General features: G+C 35.6%; 1 protein-coding gene across 7 annotated transcripts in view; it reads right to left on the bottom strand.

Annotated features, from left to right (window-relative positions):
• Positions 1–3010: 3010 nt before the first annotated feature.
• ZNF638 (zinc finger protein 638) overlaps positions 3011–23510 on the bottom strand; it is an 81539-nt gene continuing 61039 nt past the window's right edge. For 6 of the 7 annotated variants that reach the window (XM_082852019.1, XM_082852020.1, XM_082852022.1 and 3 more), the window contains 11 exons: positions 22429–22470; positions 21790–21924; positions 20530–20655; positions 18257–18294; positions 12521–13745; positions 11864–11929; positions 9046–10000; positions 8128–8232; positions 5675–5773; positions 4815–4933; positions 3011–3312 (listed from right to left, as the gene is read on the bottom strand). In XM_082852019.1, coding sequence (XP_082708145.1) covers positions 3247–3312; positions 4815–4933; positions 5675–5773; positions 8128–8232; positions 9046–10000; positions 11864–11929; positions 12521–13745; positions 18257–18294; positions 20530–20655; positions 21790–21924; positions 22429–22470 — 2976 coding nt within the window. In that variant the 3' untranslated portion in view covers positions 3011–3246. The remainder of the gene's footprint in view (positions 3313–4814; positions 4934–5674; positions 5774–8127; positions 8233–9045; positions 10001–11863; positions 11930–12520; positions 13746–18256; positions 18295–20529; positions 20656–21789; positions 21925–22428; positions 22471–23510) is intronic. The other variant, XM_082852023.1, reaches the window with a different exon arrangement.

The following is a 23510-nucleotide window of genomic DNA, read 5'->3' as shown; positions in this document are numbered from 1 at the left end:
CATGGCTTTGCAGAACTGAATATCTCATTTCTTCATTAAATAAATTACCAGAAGAGAGCCTATATATTAAAAATAATTTAAAAGACCTACCAAGCCAGCAACAATGTATGGATCTTATTTTGATCTTGATGCAAACATAGTAAAAGAAAACAAAAATCATTTATGAGAGAGTAGAAAATCTGAACTGGATTTTTATTTTTTATTTATTTATTTTGGCTGCACTGGGTCTTCGTTGCTGGGTGCGGGCTTTCTCTAGTTGTGGCGTGACGAGCAGGGGCTACTCTTCGTTGCGGTGCACAGGCTTCTCATTTGTTGTGGCTTCTCTTGCTGCAGAGCATGGGCTCTAGGCGCATGGGCATCAGTAGTTGTGGCACACGGGCTCAGTAGTTGTAGCGCAAGGGCTTAGTTGCTCCGCAGCATGTGGGATCTTCCCAAACCACTGGTTGAACCCGTGTACCCTGCATTGGCAGGCAGATTTTAACAACTGCACCACCAGGAAAGTCCCTGGATTTTTATCTAAATAAGGAATATTTTTTAATGATATTACTGGTTATTTTAAGAAGAATCCTTATCTTTTAGAAATACATAATGAAACATTTATGGGTAAAATGACATGCTGAGATTTACTTTAAAATAATATGAGAAGTGACGGGGCTTCCCTGGTGGTGCAGTGGTTGAGAGTCCGCCTGACGATGCAGGGGACACAGGTTCGTGCCCAGTCCGGGAAGATCCCACATGCCGTGGAGCGGCTAGGCCCGTGAGCCATGGCCGCTGAGCCTGTGCATCCGGAGCCTGTGCTCCGCAACGGTAGAGGTCACAACAGTGAGGGGCCCGTGTACCGCAAAAAACAAAAAAGAACAAACAAAATGAGAAGTGAAAAAAGTAAATATATAAATTGATAACTGCACTGATAATTACTCAAACTAGATAATTAGTATATATAAATTACCCTATTCTTTTTCAAATGCTTGATACTTTCTACAATCAAACAATAAAATATTAAAATAAAAATTTAACGTTTTAAAACCTGACTCTCAACACATTTATTTTCTTTTTAAAGAATTCAGAAGGAGCAGTTTTGGAGAGGCAAACTTCCACAGCATTCTATGCCAGAAAGGGTAAAAGAATCTAAATACCTTTATGGAGGTGTAGAACACAAACTTTTCTTGCTTTGGTGTCTAGATAATGACAGAAACTATGCTGAAATGATAAAAGCTGCAATCCAATTATATACCTTAACCAACTAATAAGCAGAAACTGCTATGTAAATGACATTCCATATGTGTAGTGTGAATAAAGGGAGGTAGGTATTTCAAGGTTTTCTGGAAGAGTCTAGAACACTTCTAAGATTATATGCAAAAAAGGTATGTTTATTTAAAAAAATGAAACAAAACAAAACAAACCTAAAAATCTTTTGTATTTGGAGTCCTAATTCCCAGTCTTAAGTGCAAGCAGCAGCAGAGAGCAACATTATTTACTACATACAGTGAACCATCAACATCTGTCACTAGGGTAAAACACACAAATCACCTCTACTATACTTTTATGCTTTAGCAGTTCCTTTTATTTTAATTTAGAATCCCAATGTCCAGATAACTAATTTGAAGGAAGTAAGAGTTTCACATTTAAATTCTTGAGATTAGGGAGTTCCCAGGTGGTCTAGTGGTTAGGACTCGGTGCTTTCACTGCCGTGGTTTGGGTTCAATCCCTGGCTGGGGAACTGAGATCCCACAAGCCACGTGGTGTGGCCAAAAATAAAAAAATAAATAAAAATAGATTCTTAAGATTAAACACCAAGGTTGATCCAGGCAAGATTAAAGAAGTTCCTAACTTCTCTGGTTTAAAAGCTTCAGAAGCAGCCCCAGGAAAAGATTCTTTAAGAGTCTTATTTACTCTACTGGTGTTTTTTTTTTTTGGGGGGGGGGGCGGGCTGCACTGCACAGCTTGTGGGATCTCAGTTCCCAGATAAGGGATTGAATCCGGGCCTTGGCAGTGAAAGTGCCAAATCCTAACCACCAGACCATCACGGAACTTCCCTACTCTGCCACCTTAACTTGCCAGCTCCTTATACTCCAACCTTTTAATAGCTCTTCTCCCTCTTAGTACCTCATTCACCTATATGGTTTTAATTACAACAGACTCTTGGCATTCACAAGCCATCCCTCTCCCCACCCCATTCCTTACTCTGTGGCGTGTAGTATTTTATCATTTTGCTCAGGCTGTGGCTAAGTGCGAACTGAGTGTGCAGTGAGTTTGGTGAGCAACAACAAAAAGATGTTGTGTTCTTCACTCCACTCTTGCTGACTGTGAGCTAACTCTTGTGCTGTGATGGGAGTAAGAGATCTAAAAAAGTAGTTGTTTTTTGCTTCCCTCCATTCACCCTCTATTGTTAATTGGTGCATTCTAATCTAAAGAGATAAAGAATCAGATACTAAAAATTCTCAGTCAGTAGGCTTATGTCTGAAGCATGGCCTCATCTAAAACTTTACAGTACAGGGCTGTGTCCAGCACCTAACAATCCAGTGAATTATTTTTTTGTACCTTTACAACTCCCCACAAACATATTAAATAATAATTCAAGTGGTTTAAAAAGCAATTCTTGTGGTCTACAGAAAGTAAAGGCTACTTTGTCTTTGTAGTTTCAAGTTAATATTAAATGACTTGCTAGGAGCTACCTTAAATGGGTCCTGGCAAAAATAGCAGATGTTACCAGACGCAGAAAAAATGTCTTTCTAAGCCATTAAAAAAGTCAAGCAAGGTTTTACTCAAACCTACCTGAGCCAAACATGCTGTAATTGAATTTTACCCAGAAAAATTGAGAGTTTTAAGAAATCTTTGACCTGTACCAGTTGAAGCAAAGTCAAACACTGTCACGCCTATGATTTCCAGTAACACAAGAAGAATCACCAAACATCCCAAGTCTCAGTGGTTGTAGAGAAGCCTGTCTGCAGAGGCCAGCAAGTCTTTAATAAATCAGCCACAAACACAACATGGTATTTTAAATATACAGTAGGAACATTTATTTTAACACTTCTAAAAGATATTTCTCCATGCCTGATGATTTGATATAAAAATCAAACCCATCATACTTTCCCCTTCAGTCTCTCTACATCAAGGGCAATCAAAATTTGTACAACATGAATATTTGCTTCTGAAACAAAAATTACAAATTAAGTGATAACAAAAATACACAAATCAACTGGACCCTAAACGAATTTCTAGTGAATTTTTTCCCCTTTCCCCCAATCACCTAGAGCTTCTTTCTTCAGCCTCATTCTGCTCCTTTTCCTTTCTTTGCTTGGCCATGAACTTCTGTTAAAAGCAATTCATAATATAAAATATGTATTAGATGTTGCTTTGCTGTGTTACAAATGTATCTAATATATTTCACTGTATTTATAATTTAAAGAGCTTGATCCTACAGAATAAAGATTAGAAACACAGTGCCTTACATTAACATTCCTTCCTTCCATTTGTGAATCATCTGATATTTATGATATACTTATGCATTATCTTGATGCTTGGGGACTCAGTGGTCAAGAAGATAGATAAGGCCCCTTACCTCATGGAGCTGACATTCTAGTAGGGGAAGAGAAACAATAAAAGAATAAACAAGATAATTTAGGGGGTGGTGGTAAGTATTATAAAGGAAAGAAAGACTGTAAAGCAAATGAGATTGACTGCTTTTTGGGTTGGGAGAAGTGTTCTACTTTAGCTAGGTCTTTCTTTGTCAAAGGCCTTTCAGGGAAGCTGTTACTTGAGTTGAGACCTAAAAGATGAGGAAGAACCAGCTATACAAGGGGGGCTGGGAGAGGGCAAAGGAACAGCAATATAAAGGTGCAAAGGCAGCAAAGGGGCCTTTCATGTACGAACAACAAGAGAGCCAAAAAAGCTGAAAGACAGTGAGCAATAACAGCGAGGTCAGAGAAGTAGGAAAACAATCAGATCATGTAGGGCCTTACAGACCCACAATAAGAAGTTTGCATATTATTCCAAGTGTAATATGAAGCCAGTGGAAGATTTCAAGTGGAAAAGTGACATGTTAAGAGCATAGGTAGCACAGCACAATGTTTAAGGGCATAAGCTTAGAATAAAACAAAGGTAGGTTCAAATCCTAAATCTGCCACTAACTAGCTATGTGATCTTGGGGATTAGGTACTCTTTAATCCTGTTTCCTCATCTTCAAAATTGGAACTGATAGCATCTACCTCATAAAATTGATTGGGGGACTGAATAAGCTTCCAGCAAATAACAGCTCAATGAATGTTAGATGAGTGTCTGTGCCACAAATTCAATACAGAGGATATATAAAGCAACTCTCAAACATTCAGGAGGAATCAGAACCACTGTTTCAATTATGGCTAATGATGATTCTCTAGAGTTCTAATCTAAATGTGTCCCAAAGCCATGTACAACTAAAAACAGGGGTGGTAGTAGTGAGGAAATGGATTAAATAAAGTTAAGTGGATTCTTTGGCTAGACAAGTCTGAAACTTTAACATGTTATGTGTCCATGACTCTGCAAGAGGGCATCAGAATATACAGTTTCCCACACTTTAATGGAGTGTCACATGGGACTAGTGATATACAAAATCTACTCTGGCAAACGCTGCCAGAGGAAAAGGAATAAAAACTAGGAGTTACTGGCAAGATACAGTGAAGGACATAAATAGTACTTTGAACTTAAGAGGAATAAACAAACCTTAAAAAGTTCTTCCAAAAGGAAAGAATGTACATTTTGTGTGGACACTTCAGTAGTTTCACTATAATACCACCACCTGAAGATTTGATGAGTTAAAAATAAGAAATATCTACCTCTGTATTTTGCTTATGACGTGTACTCCTGCAGTGATTTGTCATTGCTTTTTCACCTGAGTAGAAGAGGGAACAAATTGGACAGAAGAATCCAGCCTTCGGTACAAGAAAGTCTAAATCTAGAGGACAGGAAGAGAGAGGGGGAAGAGGAAGGAAAAAAATTAACGATAATTTATCTAGAGCTGTGTTAATTTATCTGAACATGATAAACATACTAAGCACAGTATACATTTATGTACAAACATAATACACACTGTTATATATCTAGGGATCAAGAGCAATTAAGTCTCTAATCACAAAACAGAAGTCTTTATTTTTAAACAAATTCTGTAATATTCCAGAGCCTCCAGGAATGGCAGGGAATTCCTTCAGAATAGCAGTTCACTGGAAAAGAATCTGGTAGTCTTTGAAATAAACCTCTTAGGAATCCACTGTTAAAATAAAACAGGGAGAAGAGGCAAAATGATAGTCAACTGTCTGCTTGAGGAATACAATGGGTAAACAAATAAGGTGCCCCTTAGCTCATCTGAGCTGGCCATGAACAAAGTTTGCTAGCTAAGCTTTTCCATCATGTCCTACTCAACTGGAATTTCTGCCTGGGCAAGTATAACTCAATTCTTACCAGAGCAACAAAGAGAGTACATATCCCAGACTTCACGAGTGCAATAAAAATATCTTTGTCAGGTAAAAACACAGCTTAATAAACTGTTCTCAGAAATGCCAGTGTGCAAAGCTTGCTAATTTCCACTCTAATCATCTAAGCAAGGTCATTGCATTACTCATCTAAACAACAGAACACTTATTACGGTTCTGAATTTTTATTTCACATGGATAAGGAAAAAATGTCATTTTTACTTTACCTTCAGGGACATCAGGTGCCACTGATTTCCCCAAAGAGTCCTCAATCTTCTGGCGTTTTCTTTCTGGTTCTGAATCCATTAATCCAGATTCTTCATCGACTAAAGTCATTAAATTTTTCAAGGAAAAAAAAAGTTATTCAAAATAGATTTATAGATTTTATACTAAGTGATGTTATCTGAAGCTGACATCAGATAATCTCTGCCTTCAAAGATTCATCTATGAAAAAAAAGATTAATTTATGGATCATCTCTCTAAGTAAACCTTTCTTGGTTAATCCCACCTGACTATTCTTCCAAGAGTCTTTATATAAGGAATAAATGGGTAAATCTGTTCAACCTTATTAAATAGATTCAAGGATATGGGACTAAAGCTTAGCAGCATATTTTATTTACACATTGTTCAGGAAAAATTTTAAAGGTAATGGAAGAACTTCAAGTTCTATATTACTGGCAAGAGTTAACGTGTGTACGAAAAAGTGCTGGGGTGGGAGAAGAGTGTGGATCGAGGAGAAAAGGACACGAGCAGAGAATAATTCTGCGGTCCTGTATTGAAACCCTTCCAACCAAGAAAAACAAAGCCTAAACTGATGGACTAAGACCCTTGTTAGACTGAATCACAAGTGAAACTACAAACATTCAAACTCAGCAAAGTGAATTAACATGTAAGAAGCACTCAATGTTATCAGCAAAATGCCTAACAGGATCTCGGGGGAAGACAAAAACAAAAACTGGTTCCAAGCAATTCTGGTTACCCTCAGCAGTTGAAATACCTAACTGTTGTAAAGCACTGGACAAATCTCTCTCACATACATATCATTCATTTAGCTTTTATCTCGTGTGAGACAGGCAGGTCAAATCATTATTATCCTATTTCTTCACAGATGGAGAAAAAAAAACCCAAAAGAGGTAAGAAACTGATTATGTCCAAGGATGCATAGCCAGTAAGTGACAGAGACTTGTGACTTCAAGTTCAGTGCTCTCCCCATGTAACTGGGCTACTCTTTCCCTAATCTGAGGGGATGGTTAGAAACTATGAAATCGTTATTTACTGTTCTCTTACTCCTTGCATTCTACCAGTCATCAAGTCCCAAAGAGTCGATTAAAAAGGCTGTCTCGCTTTTCTTGACTTGATGCTTAAAACAGCCTCCAGTGTCTTGCTACAACCCTCAACAGAGTAATACTTTCTCAAACACATTTGCTGCTACCACGCCAAAGGCACCTTTATCTAATAATAACAACAACAATAATACATATTATATATAATTACATAATTAAGAGATTAAAACAAATATTTTAAGTTTAAAATTATTTAAAAAATGACTTTTTCTTAAGCTAGGTTCTTTCATCAAATATATTGTCTATTAATGAAAATAAATGGTTACAAAAGCAGTGAAGAAATGATTCTTTTTCTGTTCTTCTGTTGAGATGAGGCAGTTCTAAGCAAGCTGGTAGCTGAAGTTGCCCTATCACAACAGAAATCCTGAGGGGGGAAAGCCCTCATGAAATTATGCTAGAAGCATTTGTCAGTTAGTAAAACCATTGACTATGGCTTGGTATCAAGGAGAGGTTAATGGAGAACAATAAACAGAGGAGGAGTACCCACTTAGCCAAGGGAGAGAGCATCAAGAAAGAGTACATAATCAACAGTAACAAATGATGCAGAGAAGTCAAATAAGACTAAATTAAGAAGAAAAAAACTTAACCCAGTATGACAACAAGCAGAAGGGTTTTAGGTTTTTATTACACCTGGTTAGGAAATGGGAAAGGAAGGAGGCCTAAATAAACTGTGGAGCAGCACTGAGGACCCAGCTGAGAGCTAGGTCAATGAGATTCCACTGAATCACAGGTGGTAGTTTTTCCTTAGAGAACATAGGATACAAAAGCAGGAGGGCAATGAGGGTGCTGTTTTCAAGGAGAATGGTACTAGGGATTTAGGATTTTGCTATGAATATATGGACACAATGACAAATACTTGTTAAGTAACTGCAGTATTCTAGACACTGTTCCCTATTTCTTTCAACATAAACTGTATTAATGTTATTAAGACATCTTATTTAATTCATGGCTGCCTGCTTGGCAGCATCCACAAAGCAAGGGACCTGGTACACAAATTAAAGCTAGTTAATAAATAATTTTTACTTGATGCTGCAACATGGTCAGAATAACCTTTCACAGATCATTTCCACGAAAATTTGTCACATTCTATTATAATAGGATCACATATTATTCTCTATTATCCCATTCCATTATGTTCCATTATCTCTATAATTGCAAAGATAAAAATCTTTATCCAGATCTAATCATTAATGGGCTGCCTTCCCTCACTCCCTCAACTCCCATCCCTGCTCTGTTGACTCTTTTCCTACTTTTCTTCTTAGACAGTAGATCTTTGGAACTTTAACCACCTCCTCATATTGTGTTACTCTCCCCCACTTCTATCGATCCTGCTTTACCTTCACTAATTTGGAAGGCCTCTTCATCTTTTGCTGGTTCTGCCGTAACAGCTTTTTCTGATGGTGGCGTTTTCCCAATTCTAACTCTCTTGGCTGGCACTTTAGCTTTAAAGAGAAAGTCTAATTTATTGCTACAGTAACAGTGTTTAAATTGCTTTTAACTCTGAATAACAACTTTAACACCTTTTTTGCAAATAAGATAGATATTACTCAAATTTGGGAAGGAAAGCTATTTCTAATATAAAATAGAAGAATTCTGTTTTTAAAAATTCAGCACTAGTCTAAGCATTCTCCTTTTATTTTCCCACTTATCCTGATCAAAACTCCACCTTCCCACCTGCTTTTCTCAAGGAGCCTACACACATTCTTCTACTTTGTTCAAGACTGTGGGACCTTGCTAGTATTTTTTATTCTTAGTTTGGTTAAATCTTTCAAGATTTTTGTATTTGAAATTATTTTGATCTCCCTAAAGTACTGAAAGTGAGCTGACCTATTATTCTATACCATCAAAATATTACTTAAAAGTGAAATGGTACCTTCACAAATTTTCCCAAATCCTAAGTCTAAGCAAAAACTAGGAGGCAGGCTGGTATAAACAGCCTTCTACTTATCAAAAGCTGTATTTTCTCAAAAATACAAACATATCATTTTCATTCCAATTCTAATCTGGGTATTTTAGTTTGCTTTCTGGCTTTGTTATCTTTTCTTGAGATACAGTAACTTGGGGTAGGGTCTGAACTAAGAGAAATTTGTGAAACTTGAACATATTTCTTTGGAAAGTATCACTTGGCCATAACTATCTGTTGGCTTCTTATGTCAATACACAGTGAAATTATTGGTAATGCTGTAACATATATTTAAAAAATTTTTTAATGTAGTCCCCTCATAAAACAAAAGCTACCACTTCTGAATATCTACCTGCTAAGTGTCTTTCAATCATGGTTTTCAGATCTTCTTCCATAACATTCTCATTTACTGGACCCACTTGGGACAAAGCTTCAAGTTTTGTCTTCTTTGTGTCCATAGCTCTCTTTTTTCTATCCCCTCTTTTATCGGTGGGATGGTCATGTTTGCTTTGTGTTAATTCAACTTTTAAATCATTGTCTCCATCTTCCTCCTCTCCAACTTCATCAACAGTAACAAAATTAAGCTCTTCTTTAAGGTTGTTAAAATCTGCCAGAGAGTCTTCATCCTCTTCAGTTACTTCATCTAATGTCACTAAATGCAGATCACTGCTGTCATCCTGTATTTCATCTACAGTAACTAAAGCAGAAGGGTCTTCAGGCATATGAGAAGAAATGAACCCAATGGAATCCCTTCCAGTATTTTCCTCATCTCCTTTAGTATTTAAAGCAGCAAAACTTATGTCTGCTGACTCATTTAAAGGTAGCTCTTCCACTTCTCCTATTTCATCCACAGTTACCAAGCGTTCCTGTTTGAGAAGATCTTGTTCTTCAGCCACTGACAGTACAGTAACATCTTTAGGTTCACTGTGGGAAATGCAATCATCTTGATCAATTAACTCATCTAATGTAAGAAGTGAATTTGAATTTTTTACCATTTCTTCCATATTTATTTCTTCTTCATCAATTACTTCATCCACAGTGACTAGAGCTTGTGCTATATGTGCAGCTGCATCTTCTTCTTCCCCAATCTCATCCAATGTTACAAAAGATAATTCTCCCTCAACAACACGAGAAGCAGAGACTTTCCCCTTCTTCTTCTTCAAGTTAAGTTCAGAGGAAGGGGTATTTTTGAGAGCTTCTTTCCTTTTTCCCTTCAGTGGATTCTGCTTGGCTTGAAAAGGATTCACTTCTTCTATAACTTCATCCACAGTAACAAATTCATCCAAATTAAATGGAAATAAGGGTTCCTGTTGGAAAGGTAAAAAAACTCACAGAATTGTGAACAACTACTGATAACTGGCTAGATTCCATACAGTCTCAATAAATGTGCATGACATATCTATCATTTGTGAGAATTTCAGTATAGAGATGTTTCCAAAAGCTGAAATTAGTTATTTTTCAAAGCCCCACAAACAAATCCAAAGAGTGAACAATGCCAAAGGTAAAATCCTAACAATATCAATCTAATTCCACCTTTACTTAATTTCAGTAAGATTACAATTATTTCCTAAATGATGTGCGGATTGGAAATATGATGTACAAAAATACTACATTAAGAGCATTTATCAAACAATTAATATAATATAAAGAATTTACTATTCCATACGTTAAATGATATCTAGCAAGTGTTTTGGAGACTTCATGGACTACTAAAAGCACCTCAAATGCAACTAGAAAGTTAATAGCTAACTAGATTGTTCCATCAATCAATTTATATACATATTTTAAGATGTGTAATACTAAGATACAGGCACATTTTGCTTTATTGCACTTTGCTTTATTGTACTTTGCAGATACTACTTTTTACAAATTGAAGATTTGTGGAAACCCTGTGATAAGTCTAATGGCGCCATTTTTCCAACAGCACTTGCTAACTTCATGTCTCTGTGTCACATTTCAGTAATTCTCACAATATGCAAACTTCTTCATTATTATTATATTTGTTATGGTGATCTCTGGTCAGTGACCTTTGATGTTACTACTGCAAAAAGATTATGATTCACTGAAGACTCAGAAGATGGTTAGCATTTTTTAGCAATAAGGTACTTAATTAAGGTATGCACATTTTTTTAAAGACACAATGCTACTGTACACTTAATAGAGTACAGTATAGTATAAACATAACTTTTACATGTACTGGGAAACCAAAAAATATGTGTGACTCACTTTTATTGAGATATTTACTTTACTATTCTGGTCTGGAACAGAACTTGTAGTATCTCTGAGGTATGCCTATGTAAGATTTATATTTTGAGAAAGTTATATGGAAAATTTATTACTAAGACTTAATGACAAATATGACTGCACTTGAAAAAAAAATAGTATCTGTAATTTGAAAAATGGTGCCAATTACTAAAGAAAATAAATTCCTGGCAGGCCGCCTACACATTTAGTACACTATCAATGGTCAATTACTAGTAAATATAATAATGGCATTACAATACATACCCAGTAAATTTAGGGCAGGAGGGGGAATCTGTAAGCAACTGTACTATCAATTTATTAAGCCATGGAAGAACCATAATCCTTACTTCTGCTTCTTAAACTACTAACATTTCTCCTTGCCTTAATAAAACAGACCCAAATTTATGCCCTACCAGGGGAAAAAAGTAAAATAACTGAAAAAATATTCTATGAATAACAGAAATCTAAAATACCAAACAGCCAAATATACTGTAACATGTTTATTTGGCAGCAGAAGTCAGTACCAAGAAAGTAAATCTTAAAGCCCATCTAGTTAGGATAAATTGAGCCATACCAAAAGGATAACAAAATGGAGAGGACTCAAGTCAAATGTCAACCTCCTTTACATAGATGATTTTATTCTGTGTTACAACCCATTCCTACTGATGTGAGACTGGACGTGTCTTCCTACTCTAATCCCCTTTCCATCCCTGTGTAACTTTTTGCCCCACACCAAGAACAAACTATTTAGCCTAGCTCAAGGTCAGAAAACGAACTGGTGGTGGGGTCAAAAATATACTATCTCATTCCTGTCCCTTGCTCTATATCAAACTAATTATTACAGGAGAGACACAAGTTACAAGGTGGACGAACTCTTTTATGGAATGATAGAATAGATGGGTTTGTGTTAGTAGATTGTTTCTTACCTCTTTGGGTTTGGAACTTCTACCAGTGGTGCTTTTAGAAGTCTTAGTGTTTTGCCCAGTCAAAGTCTGAAATATTAAATAAGAAATACAGAAAAACAATTTACAACTAGGTTATTAATGTTCTTTAAAACACAAAAAGAATTCAAACAGCAAATACTACCCAAACACATTCAATTATACAAATATTTAACAGGTATACCAAGCTAAGTCAACAATCATTTAACAGTATAGGCATCATCTCCGTAAGCTGTAGTTAAATTCAGTTTTACTGTCTAAGTTGGGCCATCAGTAAGCTGATAAAGGGAGCTTCAATTTAAAAGAGAAAACTGTTTCCCACTTCAGGAGCAGAGTGCTAAATCACCTCAGGAGATTCAATGCAGAATTTTTTTTTTTTTTTTAAATACAAAGTTTTATTTCTGACCACACTTTATCCAAATAATGCTTTCACACCTGTTAATAAATTATAGACTTGAGCTTATTATTCTAAGTGTCTACTGGCTTAAATCAATGGAGTCATTTAAGAAAGGGAAAAGGGAGCTTGGGGGCAAAGGGAGTGAGGAGATGAAAGCATAAAACAAGATTACATCTCCTACTCCTTAGCTACAACAGAGATAATCACTTCATAGATTCTCTGAACATTCTTCCTACCCTCCTCACCTTATTGTTGCTGTCATCCCGTTTCATGGCAGAAGGTTTAGCCTCTGTTTCCTGAGACTGTTTCGTAATATCCCTGTAATCCAGTTTAGAATCTTTGCCTTGCAGGGCTGAGATCCTTCCACTGCCTCCTCTGGTGACACTGCTCTGAGTGGGTTTCAATTTACTGCTGTTTTCAGCCAAGCCTGATCTGGCACTTGTAGGTTTAAGGAGACCCAATTCCTTGGCTGAAAGTTTCTTTTCAGCATTTATTTGATCTCTGAGTACAGATTTTAGAAAACTTTTCTGGTTTTCAGATTTTGAAGCTGTAGCTTTTGCCTTTAGAGAAGAGACCATACCAGCCTTGATGCTTGATTTACTGCTAGATGCATTTGATGCAGGCAGCATACTAATTTTACTAGTTTCATCAGACTTACTGGCCTGAACCACTCCTTTATTTGGGCATGCCTTGGTCACTGAGTTTTCTGCAGGCTTTTCTTTCATTGCAGCCACAATCTTTTCCAACTTCTCTGCAACCATCTTATCATCATTCTTTTCAGCCTTCTCCATTCGTATTTGCAGATCCATTCTGGTTTCCTTGGTATTTAATTCATTCTCCTCCTTTTCATCCATATTACTTTTTGCAGAAATTCCCTTTGTGCTCACTGCCTGCTCATCCCCAGTGGAAATTCCAGGTACTAAGGCCACAACACAAGTAGATGGTACTATTTCTGAAACAGTTTCATGTTTGTCTACTTCAGCTACAGCTTCTATCATAGACTGTGTAATCTTAGAAAAGAAATCTTCTGCTTCAGATGGAGAGTCTTCTAGAATTCCTTTGATGTTCCTTTCTTCTATAAATGCAGTATCAGATGATGATAATTCTGTTTCAGGGTTAATAATTTCTGCCTCTTCCTTCTCAAAGTCACTGGCATACACCTGCTGATTTAAAACAGACTGCTCTCCATTTTCAGTGAATAAGTCAATACTGGCTGGAGTGGATGCTACAAGAGGAATTTCCACTTTGACCTCCTCTCCCTGAGTTTCAACTTCAAATGTTTCAATAGCAAAGTCAGAGACACATAGTGCTTTTTCTGGTTCTTCCTCACAAGGTTCTTCCTGTTGTATAAAAGTTTCTATTTGAATGCTGGGAATAGATTCTTCTTCAACTTCACTAGGTTTAACAGAGGGACTATCAGCTGCTCTTTGCACCTCACTTTCATCAACTGGACGGTTTTTCAAGTCAGGGCTAAAAGCATTTAAAAACAAAAAGAACAAACAAAAACACAAACAAAAATCAAACTATGATGAGAATTCAACCATCATAAATAGTCCTGTCGATGCTAATTGTTAAGACTTCCTGATACAAGAGCAATAAGTATTGGGAAATCCAGTCAATCAGCATTATAATGGTTAAGAAGTTTTGATGTAAATATACAAATAACATAAAATTTTAAAAAGATCCTCCATTGCACTAAAGATTTCTTTTTAGTTCAAAGGAAATTATGGCAATATTATGACCACTGATACAATCATTTTACTCATATAAGCTATAATCATTTTTTTTTCCTTCTGTGTCAAGTTGCCCCTGAGACCAGAAGGCTGAATGTGAATTTGAGACATCTCAAATTATTATTAGGTCCTATCTCCCCAACAGTGGTAACTGAAATAATAAAATATGTTTATGGTTCGTGAAACTAATGATCCATGCATTAAAATTTACAATTTTATAAGTGAGCCTTACCTAAAAGGAACAGAAACTGATAGGCCACAGTTATCTTAACCACGTCACCTCTTTCTTTTGGATGTGAAACAGATTTGTTTTCAATTTCCCAAGAACTGTATTTATTACTAATACTTAAAAGAAAACTTTCTTTGGAAATGTCTTTTAAATACTCTGTTGGAGATTTAAAGTTAGAGGCAAAGCTGATACAATCACCTTAACATAAACATGTATTCTTATTATAAAGTATGTGCCTTTGGCTATATCACAAGAAGAAATTTGTTAAAAGAAATCCTTCCAGTTACAGAGACTAATTTAAGATTCTAATATATAGCTTAAAATTTTAAGTAAAATTATTTAGAAGAAATGGAGGAAATACATGGCAAATACATGCAACTGATCTAATTCATCAAGGTCCTCCCAAATCCAACATAAAAATAAAAGTGTGCGATACAACTATTTTCACTGAGACAGAGACAGAATAAACTGTTTTTATATTAATGCTCCATAGATAAGAGATTATCCTGAATAGTAATAAGGAAAATCTTAGCTTCTGAAGACACATCCAGCACGCTGTCAACACAATAATGTTTAACAAATACATCTGCTTAATTACATTAGAAGGTACAGCTTGGAAAAAGACTCCAGAAAGTGATCCTGCCATATCAATATCTCAGTGTTGACTTTTTCCTCCTACTCTTCAAGGAAGGAGGGGATGAGACATCCCTTTTGATATGCTTCTCAAAGGGTGGCTATATACTCTTTAGTTACTGCAAGATGGTGTCCGTGTCCTGAGACATTAATAATATTTCAGAAGTTTGGAAAAAGTGCTACCACATCAGGGTCTAATCATATGAGCCAATAAACTATTCCTCCCTCCTCCAATGATGGTAAGTTTAAACTTCCAGAGGAGAAAACTTTTCCAGGAGATCAGAGAAACACCTCTTAAAGAAAAGCCATTAAGGCAAAGAGTTTGAGGAATTTATTTAAGTTAAAAAGTCAGTAACCATAGACCTTTATCAAATAATATTCTAGTCAACTGTATAAGCTATCCTTTGTATGCTGAAAGGGTTTAAAGGTTTGTATTTGAAATGATTCACATCCCTTATATTAAAAAATACCAATGGGGGCTTCCCTGGTGGTACAGTGGTTGAGGGTCCGCCTGCCGATGCAGGGGACACGGGTTCGTGCCCCGGTCCAGGAAGATCCCACATGCCGCGGAGCGGCTGGGCCCGTGAGCCATGGCCGCTGGGCCTGCGCGTCTGGAGCCTGTGCTCCACAACGGGAGAGGCCACAACAGTGAGAGGCCCGCGTACCGCAAACAAACAAACAAACAAACAAAAAAAACCAATGGCTGATTTTTGGTGTTCCAAATTCTTAGGAAAAGTAAAAAAAAAAACTTGCAGCCAAGCACAAGTATGACAAAGAAAAAGTTGTGATATTCAGTTAAAGCAGTTATGTAAATATTATTTCTCAAGAAATAAGCTTTCATTTTTAAGTTACAAGACTCATTTCCAATAATGAACATTAAATTCAAACTCCTGCCTCAGTACAGAACTGCATATTAACCCTAAAGGCTTTACAAACTAGAGCTATACAAAAACACCAATTTACTGGGCTTTAGAAGGAGAACAATGGAGATTTTGATTCCTGGCTCTAGGATATAGCAAGTCCTCCCCCTTTAACACATTTAAAGTTTGTCAGTAAATTTAAAAAGCTGTTATCTTTTATATAAAATGAATCACTATGCAGTTTCACACTTGAAACAGACAGCATGAACCTACTTAGGAAAATGGCTTAATTCCATATTTGTTCTTGTGTGCCAGTCTTTTAAAATTATAGTGCTTTCTTCATAGGATTTATTTTCCAAAACTTAGTACCTAGTTTTCTGGCTGATATGGTAAAAACCTTCAGTGTTCATCAAGTTAGCTTGGAAAGTCAGTTTGAGATGTCAAATAAATGAAATTATTAACACCAGAATATAAAAAACAGTCTTTTAGAAGAACAAAGAAAACAAAATCATATTCTGGAAACTGGACCGAAAAAGGATTCCAGGAAGGCTGGGTTCAGGATAGGGGTATCTAATTTCCCACTCCCCTGTCCTACCCCACCCCTCCATAAAACCAGGGTTTCAAAATCTTCAGAGAAGGTATATAGTAAAAGCTGGCCATGAGAACAAAGGTTAACACCATACCATACACTTTCTGAGAAACTTTAGACTGAGACATAACACTGAAGATCAGTATTTATTTCAGAGGGCCACTGAGTACTGCCCAACATTATTAATGAACTGGTGAACATTTCCTCTTGCACCCTTATTTGGAGCCTTAATCATATGATAAATAAATAATGTTCACATGGGGTTGGTTAAAACAGGGAAAATGTAGAATTTTATTAAATTATTAATATATCCATGTGAGATTTCTTTTAAAAAGGAAACAAATACTCTACATTAACTATAAGCAAGAGGATCATGTTAACGAATTAGTATCCACAAGTGCTTAAAAAAAAAAAAACAAGGGCCAGTATTTTCTCAGGATCAGCTTACTCCAATAAAGAAATGTGACGTATTCAGCCACATCCCATGTCTTTTTTCTCTAATGTCATACAAGTCAGAAAAAAACTGCAAAGTGGGAATTAAGAAATTATTAGTGCTAGAACTTTAAAAATTAATAAGATTAGACAACTACTTGTAAATTCATTAAGACATATCTGATTTTAAAAGATAAGTGAAAACAATGAAAGAGAAAATGACCAAACGCACACAATAACTATTCTTTTGGCCGTGAAAGAAACTGTCAAATGAAACATATAAAATGGATTTTTGGAAGAGCCTGCTTAATTACCAGTCAGAGTTACTACAGCCAAACTGCAGGTCTATCTATACTACTGCATGCAGCATTGTTACTTATTCAGCCCTTTGCGGGCTTTTGTAGCAAACACTGCTTGCTGTTGGTTATTACTTCTTAGGCATGTAAATATAATTGGTATGCTGATGTGCAACTTAAAAAAGTCTGTGTGGATACATATAGCCAACCTATTGCTTAAAGTTACCGATATATTTTAATGTACTCATAATCATCTTTATCATTTAAAAGTCTCATTTTATAAAAATTAATTACTGAGAAGAAAAATCTATAAGACATCCTGTTTTTCAGGCATCTTATAATTAGGCAGTGTATCAAATAAAATAAACTTTCCATATTTAAACACTCAAACTCCTCTTTCAAACTGATAAGCTCTTACTCCACTGACTAAGAAATAAGGGTAAACCACTTAGTATGAAAGAGAGAAAGAATTCTCTATCAGTGATTCCCAATGAAGAACAGTAAAAGGGAGGTTATTCATTGGTGGGACAAGGGTGGTGATAAGTGTGGTATTCATCAGGATGAGGAAGTCACTACGAACAGGATATACTATATGTGGTCAAAAAAAGTTGTGAGTTACCAGTTTGTATAGACTCTGAAGAACAAGCTTTCAACCTCTGAAAATATAAAGCAGTGTACATATTATTTTGTTTTATACCAAAATACACACTAAATATTATCTTTCTGGTTTTAAAAACTCAATGAAAATTTGAAAGGATTATACAAACTTAAAATTTACACTGTGCCTATTTTGGAATAGAAAAATCTAACAAGAATATAATACTGATAACAGAGTTGAGCTGTTCAAGAGTCTTAGCAAAACATTTCATAAAGAAGGCAAATTTATATATTTAATTCAAACTGTGTGTACATTGAATTAAATGTACACATTTAATTCAAACTGTGTGTACACATACACATATCTTACATTCACTTCTCCTAAAAAAAAAAAAATCAGTACATATCTGAAAGAGACCAAAAATAATAACAAAAAAAGCCCCTAGGTCAAACAGAGCCCTCCAAAAACCCCAAAACAAAAAACACCCTCATAACACTCATAAAAGATACAAACTTTTTGTTACTAGTGAACAACTACCATAAAATACAGAATTAATATTCAGTAATTAACTACGTACTATAAAAACTGTTAGCAAACTTAAAGCAACATACCTTTTTTTCCCTAGTTCTGGGTCTTTCTCAGCTTCAGCCTGTAATATAATTTCACATTTTATTAGAGGTTATTCTACTGGATTTAAAATATTTAACTCATCAATGCAGTGTTTTCAGTTCTTAAAATCTAAGCTAAAAAAAACCCCATACCTTAAAAATATATCAAAACAGATAGTTTTCAGTGTCCACATAACCATCAGCTTCTAGAATTTTTTTCCCATTTTTAGATAAAGATCTCTAAATAAGATTATACAGAATAAATGACACACAGAAAACAACTCCTTAACTGTACAGGAAAGCCATAACCCAAATACTGAACAAAAACACAGCATCATTTTGAGAAAAGACTGCGAGTATAGGAGAGTCACTTCCAAGTGTGCAAATTACACGTATTTCTTTCTTTATAGAACCACTCTCATTACTAAATTCTGCAGTAAATATCTTCATAATCAAGATATCAAAAATGCAGGTACTGGGTTTCAGTACTTAGAATTATGCCTTCATACTCTGTATGCAAGGTAACTATAGTTATAGAATTAAAGGTTGTAACGTATTACATGTGGAAGTAACATTACAGGTAACAAATATGGGGGGAGGATATTGAACAGAGGGTAACATAGGATACTAATTAACTCATTATAAACATGGTAAATTAAAAATTGTTATTAAAAAAATCTGGGGGCAGGATTTATTTCCACCTCATAGTCTAGCTTAGGCTTTCATTACCTCTCATATAGACTATTACAACACCTTGAAATTAGTCCACGTGCCTCTACTATCCAATTTATGATTTGTTAAATGGATATAATGGACATTATGTGACATGCTCAAGATTACAAGGCTAGCTTATCAGTGGTTGAGCTAATAAGTCTTTTACAATAAGTTAAATGTGCTCTTCAAGAATGAGGTTGAGTTAGGATGTGGGAAATAAAGCATTAATTTAGGCAGAAGTTTCATATAATTTCCACTTGTTTCATTTTCTTTAAGTCTAAGAATTTGGGACCACAATTCTGGAAGAAAAATTTCTGTGTAGTCTGTGTTTACTGTAATTCTGAACATAGTTGAAAGTAATAACTTGAAACATACCACAACACAAAGTTTTAAAAACACAATATTCTGTTAAGAAAAAAAAAAAGTTAAAAACTTCAAAAAATTTTCTTCTGAAATCAGGTTAAACAAGGCACACAAATTTGTGCTTAAGGACTTCCCTGGTGGCCCAGTGGTTAAGAATCCGCCTGCCAATGCAGGGGACACGGGTTCGAGCCCTGGTCTGGGAAGATCCCACATGCCACAGAGCAACTAAGCCTGTGCGCCACAACTACTGAGCCTGCGCTCTACAGCCTGCGAGCCACAACTACGGAGCCCGTGTGCCACAACTACTGAAGCCTGTGTGCCTAGAGCCTGTGCTCTGCAACAAGAGAAGCCACCACAATAAGAAGCCCGCATACCATAACGAAGAGTAGCCCCCGCTCGCTGCAACTAGAGAAAGCCTGCACACAGCAACGAAGACCCAATGTAGCCAAAAACAAATAAATAAATTTATTTTAAAAAATAAATTTGTGCTTAAATCAGTATCATGATGCATTCATTTACTTATAGGTGATCTATTTAATTTGGATTTAGATGGTGGAATTTTCTCTTTCTTGAGCTAGCACAAGAGTTTGGCAGATTAACAAAAACCTGCAGACACCAAATATAAGGCCCTATTTACCTCTTGCTATTGAGATACAATGAAACTATTAGAAAGAGAAAACATCTGAGTTTCAATTTAATTCTTTCAAAGGTAAACTATTCATAGTTTTCAAAGATTATTACTGTGCAAGCCAAGAACCTGTAAAATCTTTTTTCTTATAAAAGAAGAGAGTATAATAATTTAAACAAGTAAAAGAAAAAAACCAAACTTTTAACAGGAGGAAGTCAAAATGAACTCAATCTAGAGCTGCATTCTGGAGATAACCATGCTATGTATATGGCATCACTCTGCACATATGTCCATAGCAAGCATCAGAATGAATATGCTACATTTTCTAAAATTACCTCAATTTATTCTCATTTATACAAATTTATACTGTTCCATAAACCATGAAAATTGGAATAATGATTGCGAAATAAATTTTTAAAAGAAACAGTATCTAAACTCAGAATGAGTTTGACTACTGTCCAAGAATAATTCTCGAAATCAGCTTCAGAGTGTATCTTCTAGCTTTGGGAGAATGATCTTTATGCTTTCCTCATATTCTAAAAGCACAGAAGTTGATACAAAATAATCTTACCTCTGATGAGTCTAGCTTTGGAGATAATGTGCAGATCAATACATGGTTACCTATGTTCTGTGGATTTTGCTTCAGAAAGCTGTACATTGACTGAGCAGATTCAGGACTATCTAACTGAAGAATTGCCTTTGGAAAAGACAGAAAAGTATTAATTACTAGTTCCTAAAAGAATTAAAAGTAGAATTACCATAAGATCCAGCAATTTCATTTTTTAGTATATACTAAAAGAATTGAAAGCCAGAACTGGAACAAGTATTTGTATACCCATATTCATACCAGTACTATTCACAGTCAAAAGATAGAAGCAACCCAAGTGTCGATCAACAGACGAGTAGATAAACACATGTGGTACATGCATACAATGGAATATTATTCAGCCTCAAGAAGGAAAATTCTGACATATGCTACAACACATGCTGGAAAACATGCTAAGTGAAATAAGCCAGACACAAAAGGACAAAAATTGTATGATTCCACTTATATGAGGTATCTAAAGTAGTTAAATACAGAGACAGAAATTTAAGTTGTAGAATGGTGGTTGCCAGGGGCTAGGAAAAGGGGGGATGGAGAGCTGTTGTTTAATGGACAGGGAGTTTTAGTTTGTGAAAATGAAAAAGTTCTGGAGATGGATAGTGGTGATGGCTGCACAACAACATGAATATATTTAAATGCCACTGAACTGACACTTAAACATAGTTAAAGAAATTTCTTAAACATGTCAAAGAAATTAGTATCTACTACTTGGTCAATTAGGTATTTTTTATGAAGCAAATACTGTCAACTTTGCTATAAAACCCTTTCTACCTTTCTAGGTAATACATGGTTGACCAAAATCTAATTTTCATGGACACGACTGAATTAAATAGAGAAGATAGAGGGCACAGAAAACGTAAAGGGACTTTAGAAATACCTGGCTGACATCCTTTCATTTTATAAATAAACCAACTTAGCTAAGGTCACAAAGGTAGTTAAGGCTAGATGAACAAAAGTCTGCACTTCCCCAAAAGATAATGCTCTTTGCACGTATTACCCTTCTCCCTTGTGCAAGTTTTTATTTCCCCTTCAAAGTAAGAGTTCTTCTTCCTGCCAAAGCCCAGGAGAAAATATGATGGTATATCATAAATTCTGCTAAGAGGCTGAATAATGTTTATAGGTGCTTCAGTTCAGAAGCTGAATTAAAAGTTACAGACCATAAGAATATAGGGTTCAATTATATATTCTTTACAGAACATACAGCGAAAATAGAAGGGACCTTGTTACCTTGTTTTTATTACTCATGTATACGTGGTGATCCACTTTTCCAAACTGAAGTCCAACACAAAGTACACACTGAAGTCCATCTTCTGGTAAGTTATCAAGATGTACAAATCGATCGTAAATTTTATCTACATTTGCCTGTAGTTTTTGTTTTTGTTTTTTTTAAAGAGACAGCACAGAAAAAGAGAAAAACAGCTAAAGTATCAAAGTGTAAAACACAGATTAACAATTTATTTTTCAGAGGTCAGGTAATGTCCTCTCCCAAGAGTAAGAAAATGACCATATAGGTAAAGATAGTGAGGTCTTAGTACTAGATGTGAATAATCAGTGAAACAATATACTAAAAAAGGAAGTATAATCTTTCTTCTATCAACATAATATGTACCCAAAACACTTAATATACCGAATATTTACCCAAGTCAGTTAATATGGCTCCAGAATCTAAAATATATTGCACATTAGGACTCCTTTACCCTCTATTTCTTATTTTTACCAAGAGAAGACTCATCTGACATCTCCATCACCTCAATATTTTAAAACTAGTGCTAAGATTTTCTTCAATTCCTGACAGGTGAACAATAAAACAACCAATGTTTCTATCAGTTAAACAAGTGTACAAAAGCATTTAAATGCAAAACTCACCTCTGGGTCATTTTCTCTAATCAAGGTTGTAAATATAGCTTCCTAGAAAGGCAAACAGAGGAAGATTGAAGGTGTAAGCTATTTCTTATTTGTATATTTAATTCGTCAAGATTTACTGATATAATAATCTATATGAATAAGCATTAAGAACTATTTCATAAAATGAGAAGTAAGCAAAATTTCTGTTCCTTCCAACAATCTTTCCCTCTTCCTAAAACAAGCTATCTAAGTCCCACCCTACCCACAGACTTTAATTCTTCCTAATCCCCTAAGTACATTAAAGACTAATAAGGTGGTACCATTTAGGGGAAGACACTCAAATTCATATACAAGGAATAATGAGATTTAATTTAGCAGACAGTAAGAGAATTCAAATTACACAACAAAAAGTCAGCTAAGCATAATAGGGGATGAGCAAGAACAGAGGTGTAGGCTAGTAAAAAAAACATCACAGGGTATTAAGTGTATAGTGATTTGGTGCTGCTGAATTATATAAAGAGGCCAAGACTGGCACAACACAGGGATGTCAAAGCTGGGAGAAGCTAGCTGATAAAAGGCTTAAATGTTTGGAAAAGGAACTTTATCTTATGAGACTATGGTTCTTAAATTTTTTTTTCTCTTCGACACTACTGTATATAAGACCACCCCAGCAATTACATCACATTAGAATGATTCTCAGTGGAAGGCTTTTTCAAAATACATGCATTTTCAATGTTCATTACAGCACTATTTGCAATAGCCAGGACATGGAAGCAACCTAAATTGTCCATCGACAGAGGAATGGATAAAGAAGGTGTGGTACATGTATAAAATGAAATATTACATGTATAAAATGAAATATCAGCCATAAAAAGGAACGAAATAGTGACATTTGCAGAGATGAGGATGACCTAGAGATTGTTATACAGAGTGAAGTAAGTCAAAAAGAGAAAAACAAATATCGTATAATATCACTTATATGTGGAATCTAGAAAAATTGTACAGATGAACTTACTTGCAAAGCAGAAACAGAGTCACAGATGTAGAGAACAAACATAGTTACCAAGCAGAGGTGGTGGGGTGGGACGAACTGGGAGACTGGG

Source organism: Leucopleurus acutus (genome assembly GCF_964270905.1).
Source record: "Leucopleurus acutus genome assembly, chromosome: 12".
Taxonomy (NCBI): Eukaryota; Metazoa; Chordata; class Mammalia; order Artiodactyla; family Delphinidae; genus Leucopleurus; species Leucopleurus acutus.
Note: the sequence above shows the minus strand (reverse complement) of the source record. Positions and strands in the feature narration are given on the sequence as shown.